This window comes from Polypterus senegalus, chromosome 6 (assembly GCF_016835505.1).
Source record: "Polypterus senegalus isolate Bchr_013 chromosome 6, ASM1683550v1, whole genome shotgun sequence".
In the NCBI taxonomy this organism is placed as follows: Eukaryota; Metazoa; Chordata; class Cladistia; order Polypteriformes; family Polypteridae; genus Polypterus; species Polypterus senegalus.
Genome location: NC_053159.1, coordinates 154,461,487 through 154,477,915, shown reverse-complemented (window position 1 = coordinate 154,477,915; position 16,429 = coordinate 154,461,487). Strand labels below are relative to the sequence as shown.

The window sequence follows — 16,429 nt, the reverse complement described above, 5'->3', positions numbered from 1 at the left end:
ATATTTATCTGCATCCTCAAATAATTTTACAAAATGTGTGTAGTGACCAGAAGAGTAAGACCCATAACTACAGAATCGAATAGTATAGGTAAGCAGCTTGGAAATCCAAAAAATAATTTGCGTCCAAATCAAGGTGGTTTGTGTGCCTGGCAACTTCCAGTGTAGATATGTATAGCACAGACAGATGGATGATAGCTGTCACAGACCAAGGACACAGTAAAGAGAATATATCTCACGTGCTTTCTGGAAACTCTGGAAATTAAATCTACCTTGACTAGCTTGTAGTCAAGTATGTTTTTCTCCTTGACACAAGTGACAAAAGAGTTGCATAGATGGTCAGACAGACAGACAGATAGTTTTACATAAAATTAGAACTTTATTAGGTCTCCATACATTTATATAACTTTGTTTTAGAAAATAATGTAAATGCTATACTGTTATTAAGCTATACTGATACTTTGAATCGCTTAATGTTAATTTCATATTTTCTGAAAAAACAAAAAATTGCATCATACACTGCTTGGATTTTACATCTCAAAACACTCAACATTATTAATTGCAAAATGTTTTTTTTAGCCTTTTTGTGTGCAATCTGTATGAATTAGACATTTGGGGTTTTAGCCAAGGGCCTTATAGATATCCTTGGCACATTTCAAGTGTGGATCAGAGCTTTAACCTTATATAGCTAAAAATAGAATCAAGTGTCTGACACTTAAAAAACAAAATTAAACAAAGAACTCATCAAAACATGCTGTACATTTCTCCTATTTCTAACTAAAAAAAACTATGTTTAATGCACACGACTAATTAGTTTGCACCTTTTGGAACTTATTAACTTGTATCATGACACATATTTTTAGGAAGTCACTGAGCACTGGAGAGATTCCAAAGGACTGGAAAATGGCAAATATCATCCCATTATATAAAAAGGGTGACAGGGCAGATCCAAGCAACTATAGGCCAGTAAGCTTAACATGCATCACAGGAAAATTAATGGAAGGAATTATTAAGGATAAGATTGAGCAACACATGACAAGGACAGGAGTTATTCTGAACAGTCAGCATAGGTTCAGAAGAGGGAGGTCGTGTTTTACTAACATGTTGGAATTCTATGAGGTTGCAACAAAAGCATACGATCAAAGTGGAGCTTATGATATTATTTATCTGGACTTTCAGAAAGCATTTCATAAGGTGCCACATGAGAGGTTGGGCATCAAATTAAAAGAAGTGGGAGTTCAGGGTGATGTTTTTAGATGGGTGCAGAATTGGCTGAAACACAGGAAGCAGAGGGTGATGGTGCGAGGAACCTCATCAGAACTGGCCGATGTTAAGAGTGGTGATCCACAGGGGTCAGTGCTAGGGCCGCTGCTATTTTTAATATATATATATATAAATGATTTAGATAGGAATATAAGTAACAAGCTGGTTAAGCTTGCAGATGATACCAAGATAGGTGGATTAGCAGATAATTTGGAATCAGTTATATCATTACAGAAGGACTTGGATGGCATACAGAATAGGGCAGATTTGCGGCAGATGAAATTTAATGTCAGTAAATGTAAAGTATTACACATAGGAAGTAAAAATGTTAGGCTTGAATACACAATGGGCGGCCAGAAAATCGAGTGTACACCTTATGAAAAGGATTAAGGAGTCATAGTGGACTCTAAGCTATCGACTTCCCAACAGTATTCAGAAGCCATTAAGAAGGCTAACAGAATGTTAGGTTATATAGCACGATGTGTGGAGTACAAGTCCAAGGAGGTTATGCTCAGCCTTTATAATGCACTGGTGAGGCCTCATCTTGAGTACTGTGTGCAGTTTCCGTCTCCAGGCTACAAAAAGGACATAGCAGCGCTAGAAAAGGTCCAGAGAAGAGCGACTAGGCTGATTCCAGGACTACAGGGGTTGAATTATGAGAAAAGATTAAAAGAGCTGAGCCTTTACAGTTTAAGTAAAAGAAGATTAAGAGGTGACATGATTGAAGTGTTTAAAATTATGAAGGGAATTAGTACAGTGGATCGAGACTTGTATTTTAAAATGAGTTCATCAAGAACACGTGGACACAGTTGGAAACTTGTTAAGGGTAAATTTCGCACAAACATTTGGAATTTTTTCTTTACACAAAGAACGATAGACACTTGGAATAAGCTACCAAGTAGTGTGGTAGACAGTAAGACATTAGGGACTTTCAAAACTCGACTTGATGTTTTCTTGGAGGAAACAAGTGGATAGGACTGGCAAGCTTTGTTGGGCTGAATGGCCTGTTCTCGTCTAGAGTGTTCTAATGTATTTGAGATTAGTGCAGAACCCATGGAGTTCTTTTTCAATTCACCCACAATTGTGTTGTCAAGCATGACAACAAACTTTAATGTTTAACCTAGAACTAGTCAAACCAATACTGGGGGACTTACACTGGGAATACAGGCTTGGGCAGATTTGTGGCAGTTGAAATTTAAAGTAAGTAAATGCAAATTATTACAAATATGAAGCAGAAATGTTACATTGGAATGAACTTTTGAATTGTAGTGCACTGGTCACCATCTATATCTAGATAGTGTACAAAAGCCATTAGGAAACAGAATTAGGTTATATAGCACAATGAATAGAATATAAGTCAAAGGAAGATGCTCTTAAACTTTTTAAAATACCAGTGAGACCTCATCTGGAGTACTACATGCAGTTTTGGTCATAGGGCTCCATAAAAAAGTCCAGAGAAGAGGCTAATTGTGGGACTGAGAAGTACAAGCTATAGAAAAGATTAGAGGAGCCGAACCTTTAAGTTTAAGAAAATGGACACTAAAAGGTGACATGATTTAATTTTTTTAAACTTTGAAAGGAACTTGTACATCAGAGCAGGCTGTTATCTTAAAATTAATTCAATAAGATAGCAAGGACGCAGTTGGAGAATAGTTATGGGTAAATTTTGTACAAACATTACATTTTTTTCACATAGAGAACCATAGCAGCATGATAGAGAGCAGAACTTTAAAGACCTTCGAAATTCAACTTGATGTTATTTTAGAGAAATAAAGTGGTTAGAACGGGTGAGTTTTATTAGGCTGAGTGGCCAGTTCTTATTAAGATTATTCTAATGTTCTACTGCTCTGATGACAATAATGAGAAAAGCCAACTGAAAGGAGGTTGAAGTTTCACTAAATAGCTCAATAACAACATGTCCCTCAATAACAAAACCAATGGAGCTGATTTTATACATCAGTGGACTTACTAGGGGTCATGTACCTAATAATATTAGTGGGGTTGCTTTAGAACCAGTAAGTGACTTTAAGTTCTAGGTTTCCATGTTAGTGATGGCCTTTCATGGTCCCTCAAAACCATTGATTTTGTGGAGGGGTCAGCAGTACCTTTAATTTTGATAAGGCTAAAGAAAGACTATTTATTCCTCTGCCTCCTCAGTAACTTCTGCAAATGCAGTTTGAGACTGTACTGACTACATGCATCGCTGCATCTAATATGGAAGCAGCCGTGCACAAGATGCCAAGGCAGACTGTGAGTAATTAACAGATGTTTCTGCAGCAAGTTGGATTTCTCAGAAGATTATTTGAATAATACAAAACAATGACTTTTCAATTAGTTATTTGTGAATGAAATGTTTTCCAGCTTTGTCGTGAGAGATAAAACTGATTTTTTTATAATTTCAATGTAAACACTTAAAATAAAAATCTTCTTCTTTCAGCTGCTCTCATTAGGAGTTGTCACAGTGGATCATCTTTTCCATATTTTTCTGTCCTCTGCATCTTGTTCTGTTACACCCATCACCTGCAGGTCCACTCTCACCACATTCATAAACCTTCTCTTAGGCCTTCCTCTTTTCCTCTTTACTGGCAGCTCTATCATTAACATCCTCCTCCCAATATACCCATCATCTCTCCTCTGCGCATGTCCAAACCAATGCAATCTCGCCTCTCTGACTTTGTCTCCCAACCGTCCAACATAAGCTGACCCTCTAATGTCTTCATTTCTAATCCTATCCATCCTTGTCACATCTAATGTAAATCTTAACATCTTTAACTCTGCCACCTTCAGCTCTGTCTCCTGCTTTCTGGTCAGTCTCCAACCCATATAACAAAGCTGGTCTCACTACTGTCCTGTAGATCTTCCCTTTCACTCTTGCTTATACCTGTCTGTCATAAATTACTCCTGACACTCTTCTCCACCCATTCAACTCTGCCAGTGCTCTCTTTTTCACTTCTCTTCCACTATCCGCATTACTCTGTACTGTTGATCCCAAGTATTTAATCTCATCCACCTTCACCAATTCTACCCCCTGCTTCCTCACCATTCCACTGACCTCCTTCTCATTTACACACATTCTTGTTCCTACTGACCTTCACTCCTCTTCTCTCTAGAGCATATCTCCACCTCTACAGGGTCTCCTTAACCTGCTCCCTACTCTCACTACAGATTACAATGTCATCAGCAAACATCACAGTCCACATGGACTCATGTCTAACTTTGTCTGTCAACCTGTCCATCAACATTACAAATAAGAAAGGGCTCAGAGCCGATCCTTGATGTAATCCCATCTTAGAGTTGAACGCATCCATCACTCCAACCGCAGTCTTCATCACCGTCACACATCCCACGCACATATCTTGTACAGCTCTTACATACTTCTCTGCCACTCCTGACTTCATCATACAATACCACAACTCCTCTCAAGGAACCTTGCCATATGCTTTCTCCAGGTCCACAAAGACGCAATGAAACTCCTTCTGGCCTTCTCTATACTTCTCCATCAACACCCTCAGATCAAACATTGCATTTGTGGTGCTCTTTCTTGGCATGAAACCATAGTGCTGCTCACTAATCATCACCTCCCTTCTTAACCTAGCTTCCACTACTCTTTCTCATAATTTCATACTGTGGCTCATCAATTTTATCCCCCTGTTGTTACCACAGCTTTGCACATCCCCGTTATTCTTAAATATCGGCACAAGTACACTTCTTCTCCACTCTTCAGGCATCTCTCACTTTCCAAGATTACATTAAACAATCTGGTTAAAAACTCCACTGCCATCTCCCGTAAACACCTCCATGCTTCCACAGGCATGTCATCTGGTCTCAGGGCCTTTCCATTCTTCATCCTCTTCATACCTGTCCTAACTTGCTCCTTGCTTATTTGTTGCATTTCCTGATTCCCTATCACCACATCATTCAACCGTTTCTCTCTCTCTCTCTCTCTCTCTCTCTCATTCTCTTCATTCATCAGCCTCTCAAAATACTCCTTCCATCTGCTTAACACACTCTTCTCACTTCTAAGTTTCCATCTTTATCCTTTATCACCCTAACCCGCTGCAAATCTTTCCCAGCTTGGTTCCTCTGTCTAGCCAATCAGTACAGGTCCTTTTCTCCCTCCTTAGTGCCCAACCTCTCATATAACTCATCATACACCTTTTCTTTAGCCCTTACCACCTCTCTCTTCACTTTACGCCTTATCTCCTTGTACTCTTGGTCTACTTTCTGCATCTCCCTGACTATCCCACTTCTTCTTCTCCAACCTCTTTCTCTGTATACTCTCATGTATTTCCCCATTCCACCATCAGGTTTCATTTTCCTCCATCCTCTGTCAAGATGTCATGCCGCACCAATCTGGCTGTCATTCTTACTACGCCTGCTGTAGTTGCCCATCTGTCTGGTAACTCTTCACTGTGACCCAGTGCCTGTCTTACCTCCTCCCTGAACTCAGCCTTACAGTCTTTCTTTTTCAGCCTCCACCATATGATCCTTGGCTCTGCCCTCACTCTCCTCCTCTTCTTTGTCTCCAACGTCATCCTACAGACCACCATCCTGTGCTGAATAACTACACTTTCCCCAGCCACCACTTTGCAGTCTTCAATCTCCTTCAGATTGACCCTCCTGCATAGGATATAATCTGGGTTATATGCATCAAATAAAACACTGAAAACACAATATCCACCACTTAACTTTTTGGCATGCACAAACATGATGCAAAACCTGTCAATGCTGGCAAATGCAAGGATTAGAAGAAAAAATGTAATTCATATAAACACATATGGAAAGTACAAGGCATAATTGTTGTCCATCAAGCAACTGTTACAAAGAAGAAAATACTATAATCTGACTATTACACAAGCTTTATTTACATCCGATGTATTTGTCTGCTCATATTACTTGTTCTTCCTACTTGTTCAACATGAAATAGCAAAAGGAAACAATTAAGCTGGAATTTGCATTGTCACACGTTTTTTTGTTGGCTTTTTTGGAGCAGAATAGGAGTTTGTGTTATGTAAGATTTTTTTTTTAAATAAATAATATAGAATCTCTCTCTCTCTTTTGTATGTATATATATATATATATGTATATATATATATATATATATATATATATATATATTGTAAAGGCGCTATATAGTGCCCGACCCGCACAGACCACGCAGAGGCAACGTGTACAAAACACTCAGGCTTTATTATTTTTTCAGCTGTGTGACACGCCTTCCCGTGCCACACAGCCCAAACACAGTCCCAAAAGCACAAAGCCACAAAACTCACTTCTCCACCTTCTCTTCCACCACTCCTCCCAAGCTTAGTCCTCCTCCTCCCAACCCTGGCTCACCGAGTGGTGGTGGCTGGGGTTTTATAGCCCACCGAAGCATTCCAGGTGATTAACCACCTGGTCCTAATTGAACTTCCGGGTGGGGCTGAAAGCTCGCTCAGCCGGGCTGTGGAAGCAGGCAGCTCCCCTAGCGGCCATTCCGGCCCCAACCAAGCTGTGGAGGACTCCATCTCCCATGGAGCCCCGCGGGTGGTTGGGGAATCACCGCCGCCAGGAGGCTGCCACCAAGCGTCCCGGGAGGTATTGGACTGCCCATGGCGACCCCGAACAGAAGAAGCAGGCGCCCCTGCCGGGCATGGGACCCGGCTGTCCGTCACAATATATATATATATATATATATATAGTGTAATATATATATATATATATATATATATATAGTGTAATTATATATATAATGCACAGTTGACTCACTGAAATTTGGTAGGATGGTACCTATATGAGTAGGCATCCAGTATGAAAGGACATTTCTATATATCAATATTTTGGGATAACCACTCCACAACTGAAAAACAAAATACCCCAAAATCACAAAATGCAAATGAAGGATGCCACAGAAATAATAGACTAGCCATGCAAATAATACCAGTATCCAATTTGGTGAACAAAAGACTAAGATGGGATGGTGTCCTGGACAATGCTTAAAACATTGAAGGAGAAAACCCTTAGCCAAACCCTGCTCTTCGATCAGAATGCTGTAAACTCCATGGGAGAAATGTGGGTCTTAAAAAGCGGTGCTTGAATCTGAAATTGGGAAATTTTCCATGCATCTCAGTCATCATGTTAATACATCAGTATAACACCTAGTGTACCAGCACTTATGTACATCCACTTATGTGCGCTGCTTTGCATATACATTCACATCCGTGGACTTTAATGGAGGACTTACAACCAACTATGAAAAACATGAAAAGAAATACTGTACTTGAGTGAAAAGGATAAACAAATGAAAATTGTAAACATCTAATAATGACAACAATGTACAATGTAATAACCCAGGGAATGCAGAAGACAGAGGAATGAAATGAGCTTGCTAGGTGAGTTGACCTAAAAAGGAAAGTTGGAAAAGCAGATATTGATCTAATGCAGAAATGTTTTACTTATGGACAATTTTGTATAGTATGTTGAACAGTAATTAGCTCTAGTGACCTAATCATATAATTACTTATAATTTGGAAAATTATCTTTATTCAAGGTGACTTACAACATCTGAGATACAGTTAGTTACATTTCTGTTCTTAGTTTGAGCACAGGCAGGTGATGTGTCTTGCTCATGGTCACATAGTGTCAGTAGCACGATTTGAGCCCACAACCTCAGGGTTTGAAGATCTAGCTCCAACGTCTTAACCACTACACCACGCTGTGTACCCATAACATTAGCCCTTTGTAAACAAATAACTACAGGTATTGTATATAGAAAAGCACTTTGTTTTATTTACATATTACTTCTGATACGCCTGATTAACAGACGGTGCTATAACTGACACCCATTGTCTTACAAAATTTCCTGGGCAAAGCTGAGCAACACAGCTAGTAATATATATTTCAGTATGATGTTAACTTGTGAGGTTTGCCTTAAACATCTTAAACATAAGCATAATATTGACACTACTGTATATTTAGGAAAAAAAATCTGAAAAATATTATGAAAGTAATAAAAATTCTTTTATTTTTGCAAGCATGTTTATTTTTATTGAAAACCAGACCTGAAATGATTATTTGACTTTTCTAGGATTGTGACCTTAGTGTACCTAAGAGCTTCTTGTTGATTGGATTGGACTCCTAATAGAGATGCCCTTGTCAAACTGATCTAAGGGGCAGAAATCAAATAAACAGAAATACATTTGTCTCATACAATAGACGTCATAAAACTAGGCAAACATCACCATCTATTAGGACAAATTTAACATGAAATAGAAGTAACAAAACAGCATTCATGTCACAAAATGGTATTAGGTAGCACAGTACATTTTTGCATTTCTCTCTTAAAACATTATTCAATAAAAACAATACATATATGAGAGGAATAATGCGCAGTTACTATATTGTAACATTCAAAAAAATGTTCCTCTGCTGTATTGAGACATGCTGAACAAAAAATATTTTTTGTGAGCAACTCAAAGACCTCAAGTGGAGGCACACACAATATATGTGAGGTAGTTTAAGTGCCTTCAGGGACAACAAACAGCTGTCATAACTGTGTGTGCCAGAAAAGATATGCTGGCACTAGTTCCGGCAGAAGTAAGGATTAAAGAGCTGCTTTCCATGTAAATGAAGGCCAAAAAAGTAATCCATAGCAACTAAGCATGACTGCTATTGCAAATGAATCATTCTATTTAAAAACATTTTTTAAAGTGCACACACTTGTAAAATGATTTTTTTTAACTGAATATGGAAATAATACAAATATATGAAAATCTACAAAGGATTACAAAAAAAATTATTTTTCCAAAGTACAATTTTTGACATACATTTATACATATTTAGACACCTTAAGTGATGCTCTAAAATTAATTCAAGGATTGTTCAAACTTGACTTTTAAGACTTTTAATAAAGTTTTTAGAAATTAGTATTTGCTGTTTAAACAAAAACAAATATTCCTATGGGGAACAGTAATTATTTATTAGTAAGAAATCATACTATTATTCACATACAGTATATGCCTGCCAAATGATTAATGCAGTTTCCAATTTTAGTAGTAATACCATTTTAAACAAAACATTGTTAGTGATATTATCCTGATGTCACAAAACAGTGACAACCATAGTTTGTATCAGTTAGGTATAAAGTATAGAGTGAAACCTACTTGTCACTCATATTATACAACAACAGAAAGCTACACAGTGTGTTTTTAGAAAAAATAACTGATATACTAAAATAGACCAAATCATAGATTTGAAACTAAAAGCATGGATAGTTTTTAGAAATATTACCTGGCATATGAACCATTCTGCACTGACACCGACTTAAAACCTCCTCTTTCTCACACTTTAATCGGCAGGCACTGATACTGTAGGTATCATACCCTGGGATCATTCTTTCTGTAGTTGGCCTACATTTTCCCCAAGGTTGTGGTAGGTATGTCAGCTGCACAAAACAGGCCAAAAAAATTCAAAATTAAAATAAATAATGCTGATATCACCTAAGTCCTGTACATAATGTGTATCAAATATGTACAGTAACTGCATTTGTACCTCCACCAACATTAAGAAAAGTGCCATAAATGATAAGTTATAAATAATTCAGTATTAATTGGCATAATGATTCAGAAACTCATGAGAGGCTGCAGGGAGGCTACATTACAAATCTTTTTTTTTTAACAGCAGATCAGAGTCCCTAACTTTAAAAGTGGAAACCAGAGGTTGTCCAAAAAAATCATAAAACCATCAAGTGTCCTGTGAGACTCATATGGAGGGTTTTGAATACTGTGGTAGAAGAATAAAAAAAAAAGAATCAAGTTTTACACTAGTTACATCACTGTATACATTTATATTTACTGCTAATATGAAAACAAAACATACATTAACAACTTGTCTTAGATGCACTATACTGTACATTTATTTTAACTTCACAATGTGGAAATTCCACAATCAAGAAAGTCCATTATGTACAGGTGTCTACTCCAATACAGGACCGTATAAAAAATGTTATTAAATCGAGCATATGCAAAGGCTACTATCTGTACAGAATCAAATGTTTTTAACATGTAGTATTATAATATTATTTTATTATAAGTAATGTAATACACATACAATATTTGTATGTAGAATATTTTTGCACAATCACATACAAAACACTGTATTCAGTTTTGTTACCCAACAACCTTATCTGAGTGACAATTACATGGCAGTAATAAGCACAAAAAATGAACCTATTAGACAACAGTAATGTGTACATTGTGTGTTAAAAAGACTAACAAGGAAAAGTGTTGTCACTAAAGTAACTTTAAATATATTAACAAGATACATTTCCTGTTTTGAGTACTATTTTACTATGTTTTTCAAAGATGGCAATAGTCTTTCATTTCATAACATATTTAAAACATAAAAAGGTCCTTCTTATCACCATACAAGAACTTCATTTATCTGTACTCTATAAGAGAAGGCAGCTCTAACCTGCTTTGCTCTCTCTTTTAAATGAAACATAAACAAATATAAATATGCTTATAATGCAACATAATTAGTTAAAACAGCTGTCTTACTTCAATACACTAACTTAAACAACAATGCCTACTCCACTAGGTAAGATAAAACAATATCATGAATGATTAGACTACAGTACAGAATCTGAATATGTTACAGTTTAAACTTATTCTTAAATATATTACCCTTGAATGCATTGTTGTAGTTTAGAATTACAACAAAAAAGATGTACAACAGTGCTTGATAAAATACTTGGTTATTCACTTGTTAGTAATTATGATTGTCTGTTATGTTTTCAGTGGCCACTTTCTTTTAATACCAACAAGTGTCTGCAAACGTAAATGGAAAATATTGCCTGGCAACTAGCCAGACAATGAAAGGATAAAATGTTGATTTGGAAATTAAAAACTTGAATATTATATTAAAAAGTGGTGTTACACTTAGAACTGATTCAAAGTGGATGTATGCATGTGTGCCATGTGATGGCCCAGAGCCCTATTCAGTGCTGGTTTCCACCTTGAACCAGTGCTGCTGGGATAAATTCTAGCCTTATTGCAGCATAATTTAGATTAAATGGCTTTGAGGATGTATTTATGCACATATAAGGTCACTAGTCTGATCTCCAGCTCCAACTCTTTGTGAAACTTAGCGACTCCCATGATCTGTTCATATTACAGTTGTAAAATGAATGTGAACATTTTTACTATGGAAAGGTGATATATAAAGAGTGGTACAGTGGCAATGTAGCTGACATGAAACAAGGTGTTCATGACCCGTTTGCTCTCTGTGTGGAACATGCATGGTCTCCTCGAGTCTGCTTGGGTTTCCTCTAAGTGCTCTGATTTCTTCTCACAGTCCAAAGGTGTGATAAATTGAATAAACTGGACCATGATGTGTGTCTGATTGTTTGACCTTGCAATGGGCAGGCACCCTATTCCTGCCTTGCACCAGATGCTTGCCGGGTTAGGCTCCAGCTCTGCTGACACACTGTTCTTGATAATTGGGTTTAGAAAATTGATAGACAGAAGTTTGATCTACCAAAAACACATAAATTAAAGCAATGCATTTGTCAATAACATGGTTAAAGTCTGTGTGTCTGTCTATCTCCAGTTGTTATGTCTCTGTCTTTCCAAAAGATGGCACATCACCAACATTAACACTACTTTTACAACATTTAAACCAAATGGAATATAACAGAGACATATACATTGCATGGTGCCTGCAAATGTTAATTCTCAAGTCTTTGCTAATTACTTTGATTTCAACCTATCTTAGTTGGGTAGCACAGCTAGTTATGAATATTTAAGAAACGTATGATTCTGGTAAACTGGGAGAATATGTAATTTTTTAATTTTATTGCATTCATACTGTAATGACAATGCACATATTACAGACAATTAAGGCACACAATGTATCAATTATAGAATTCAATTCAAAGCCAATATTGAAATACTCTTTCCACTGCCCATGAAAGGAGAATACAAATGGGATAGAGTGAATAAAAATTAGTCATTCAAAAGCACTGACATATTGAGAGAGTTAGCAATGGTTCACCACATTCAATTAGTTAAGTATAATATTGATAGGTCCCTGCCAAGTTTCTAAACATTTCAGAGCTGATCCTCATGAAATCATTTTTTTTTAACACATTAAAGCATTATTTACCCATTGGCCACGGTAGGTGGGCTGGCACTCTTCCTAATAAGCAAAAAGAAAAAAAAACAGCATGCAGCAATTGTGGTGTGTCACCAGTACTGTCAAATTGCCAACTGAATTCCACACAATATAAACACATTAATATGAATGTATCATTCTTAAAAATGATTATAATAGTTTTGTCAGACTCTTTTCACTGACTCTGTTTTTAAGCTAGGTAAATACTGCCCAGTATAACTGAGAATTTCCATACCCGCTGTTCTTGACATGAAACAAACGTCTGAAATCCAGGTGAGACTCCAAATCCAAGCTGATGGATATAAGGAGGTTCATCTTGACTGTGGATCTGAACTTTTATTCCTGCTTCTAGAGATGTTTCATCTGATGTATAAAAGAAAAATGTGCAAGTCAGTAAAAATGTCACAAAATTTTAAATCAGCTAATTTTAAAAGCTATCATTTATATTGTAGTGGACAAACCATTTGTCCTATTTGAATTAGCAGCTAAAAATTAAGATGCATAATTTCAAATCTTCTTCAATGTAGTATATTCATCATCTATAAAATTAATGCTGATTAAACCAGCTCCTGTTTTATATGCAGTGTGTAACAGTGCCAGATGTCATCACCAGTTTTATTTAGTTATTTATATTTATTTCCCCAAGGAGGGAAAGAATGTTGTAACATATATTACCAGGTACAGCAAATGACATAAAGCCTGAAAATTGTTGCCCCATCTTTTTTTTTCCAGACATCTCAAAGGATGATAGCACTCCAAAGAACACTTCAGATTATATTTGATTCTTTAATAGTTTATTATAAATACAATAATTTAATATGTGCTAAAATTTACACACTTACTCTGAACAATTCACACTAACTCAATCAGACTAAGAATAAATGTTTTATAGTGATACATCATATATATATATAAACGTAAAATGTCAGGCATCTGCTGATTCGCCAATTTTTAAACAAACAAATTATATGCTTAAATCCTACTTGTTTCTTTCCAGATGGGCAGGTATTCATCTTGCTGAATATCGAGCATTATTTCAAGTCCATTTCCCATTCCACTTTGTTTAGTTATCCTTGAGGAATTTTTATTTGCATTGAAGGTGTAGCATTTTCCATATCTTGTATATACCTAGATATAAAATAAATTAGATAGATTTCAGCAATCTATTTTTTCATCTCATGGAAAATAACAAATGTTTCATTAAACTCATGCAGTAAACTGCTGTAATTCACTAATTCTCTGAGCTATAAAGGACCCTTTGCAAATTACTAACCCAAATCGAGACATTCCATTAGTTTTTTGCCTTGCAAAACCAAGTATTAGATTTCTTGCATCTGAACAATTAATGTCAGATCCATGGTGGCATGCCATGTAAAATTTTGTGTTTTGCAATAAATGGAAAAATCATTTCAGGAATTATAGTGGTTTCAGCTTTTAGTTAAGCGTATAAGTGTTACTGATACTTTAATTGTATACTGCACCTAAAATTCACATGATGCTGCATTTAAACAAGTTGTACACCTTAAATTTGTCAGTACTTTATCAAAACAAGTTCACTAGAAGTATTTTGCAACTATGTACTCTGCTTCAGCATAACATACCTGATAAATTATCTTTAAGCATTTATTTCATCCTCAAAGCATTTAAATTGTGTCCATACAAATTTAATTCAATATCTATAACATTTTAGATGGACTGTGTGCATAAAAATTATTATAAAAGATAATTCTTTCTGTATGTCATTTAATAATAACACCTTATTGCCAGATAATACTCTATAACATCCTGGCTGATTTAGCTTTTAAATATTCAGCAAATGTTTGGTATTAAGAAGTAACATACACAAAAAGAAATGCAACATTACAAGTAAAACAGAACAGCACTCATAAATCACCAAGAGTAAAATTATGAATAAATATCAAGAAAAGAAATTGATCTGTCAAAAAACTCTTATGTAAAATGAATAAACAAATGTGAATATAAAGGTTAACTGTTTTTACAATATTGTTTTTCCTGAAGTTAAGTTAAAGAATCAGTTTTCGTCCAACCTACTGTTCTATCCAACTTTATTTCTGGAAAATTCCTTATCAGTGTTCTCCACATGCACCTGCAACAACCACTAAAAGTCCATTAAAATTCCATTAACTACTTTTGGGTTTCCATCATAGTAAGGAAATATCTTTTCTAGGACGTTGCACCTAGGTTAGAGGGTATATGCAGAGTGCTATAAAATCATTACATAAATTAAAAACATTAAAGCTGTGAATCTGCCTAGATCATTAAAACTGAAGTTGTTACTCTATCTGAGCAGTGATGTACTGGCTGAAAGATTTTGTAATTGATGGGAAGTTGTTTAAAGTGGAATTTCTAAAATAGCAGTCAGACCAGACAGGTCAAAAAACAATAAATAAAACAATAAATCAACACAGCTGTATAAACCAAAAAAAACCAAAACAGAATCAAAAGTCAGAAGATCAAAAGCCAACGTGATAAGCCAAATGAAAATGTAGTAAACTACACAAACTACCCAATAAGCTAGTCTTCCTTAACAGATATGTTGTTGATTTTAATAAACAAAACGCAGACACTTACAGAGCCCCCAGCTCCTTCTTTAAAGGACAACCCATGTGACCACACCACAGCCCCCATGACACATTTCATCATAGCGAAAGAAACATAAAATAGTGTTAGTGTTGTCACCAACAGAAACCACTAAAATGTTTTTAAAAAGTACACTGAGTTCACAACTGTTATAACATATTGAAGATACTTTTAACCATTTTTGATAACAGGATTGTTGCTTTTGTGCTCATAATGGATTACAAGATCCTTACCAGTCAAAGCTTTAGCTTAGGTGTACGAATGTTGTAGATAAAAAAAATATATTCTTTTTAAGTCAATTTATAGAAACAATGTATGTAACAACTAAACATATTTTGTTAATATGTCCACTGTCAAGAAAAGGACTCTGTTGCAGCCACCTTAAATACCATACTTAGAATAATACCAACTTGTGAATTCTTGAAGTACAATCATGATTAAAAAACAGAATGGGAGCTATCTAGATTAATCAATCTTTAAATTTTGGTCAAATTCTGAACTAAATCCAAAATGTCAACCTGTGCCAGGTCATACTTCAAATGCTACATCATATTAAAGTGGCACTTAAATAATAGTTATTATACTTGTTGTAATGCTTCCTTCAATATATAAAAAAACATCACTGGTTTAACTGTCATTTCCTGGGTTGGCCCAGGTGTACCTGTTGCCCCGAAATCCTTTTTTTTACTTCACTCTATGCCATATTGGGCATCCTTTGGAGTGAGAATCATTCCTCTTATGTGATCTCCCACTACCGCCTATCATATTGTTTTCAGCCTCTCTCTCTGGGTCTTATCCTCTCCGTCTCCATTACAGTTCACCTCTTCACCCAGCCATCCTCTGCCTGTTGCTCCACATGTCTGAACCACCATCATCAGTTTCTCCACAGCACAACAATGTTTGCCTACACACCAAGTCTTTTTCTCAACTCAACATTCATCTTCTTTTAACTCCATGATACTCCATACTTGCACCTGATAGCTGTCATTTCTGTTTGTTTCAAATATGTTTAATTTTTCACCTTCATAGGCCAGTTCTCAATCCTATAAAGCATACTAATCCTAACACAACTTTCAATTACTGATTAATGACATTTACTATCATGCCAATACTGCCATCTGAACAACATGTGACCTAAGTAGACAAACTTCTCTATCGTATTAAAAAAAACTCCCTTGCCTTTACTTAAATTCACACTACGTCAATATCCTGCACCACTCTTGTACATTTTGTTTCAACAAGTTCTGCACTCATTACCTGCAGACTACTCTATACACCGCTACATGTTTCATGTTCCCACTTACGACATTGGATTGACTTTCTCCCAGCACCTCCATTGCATACCTTTTACTTCCAAACCTAACTATAAAAATCTTCAAATGACATGTTAACAGACTGAAATTTCTCATATGCAACT

At 35.9% G+C, this 16,429-nt stretch overlaps 1 protein-coding gene across 1 annotated transcript in view; it reads right to left on the bottom strand.

Annotated features, from left to right (window-relative positions):
• asic4a (acid-sensing (proton-gated) ion channel family member 4a) overlaps positions 1-16,429 on the bottom strand; it is a 568,273-nt gene that overhangs the window by 18,337 nt on the left and 533,507 nt on the right. The window contains exons 2-4 of the mRNA XM_039757397.1: positions 13,395-13,539; positions 12,647-12,774; positions 9,529-9,682 (exon numbers count right to left, since the gene is read on the bottom strand). Of these exons, the coding sequence (XP_039613331.1) occupies positions 9,529-9,682; positions 12,647-12,774; positions 13,395-13,539 (427 nt within the window). The remainder of the gene's footprint in view (positions 1-9,528; positions 9,683-12,646; positions 12,775-13,394; positions 13,540-16,429) is intronic.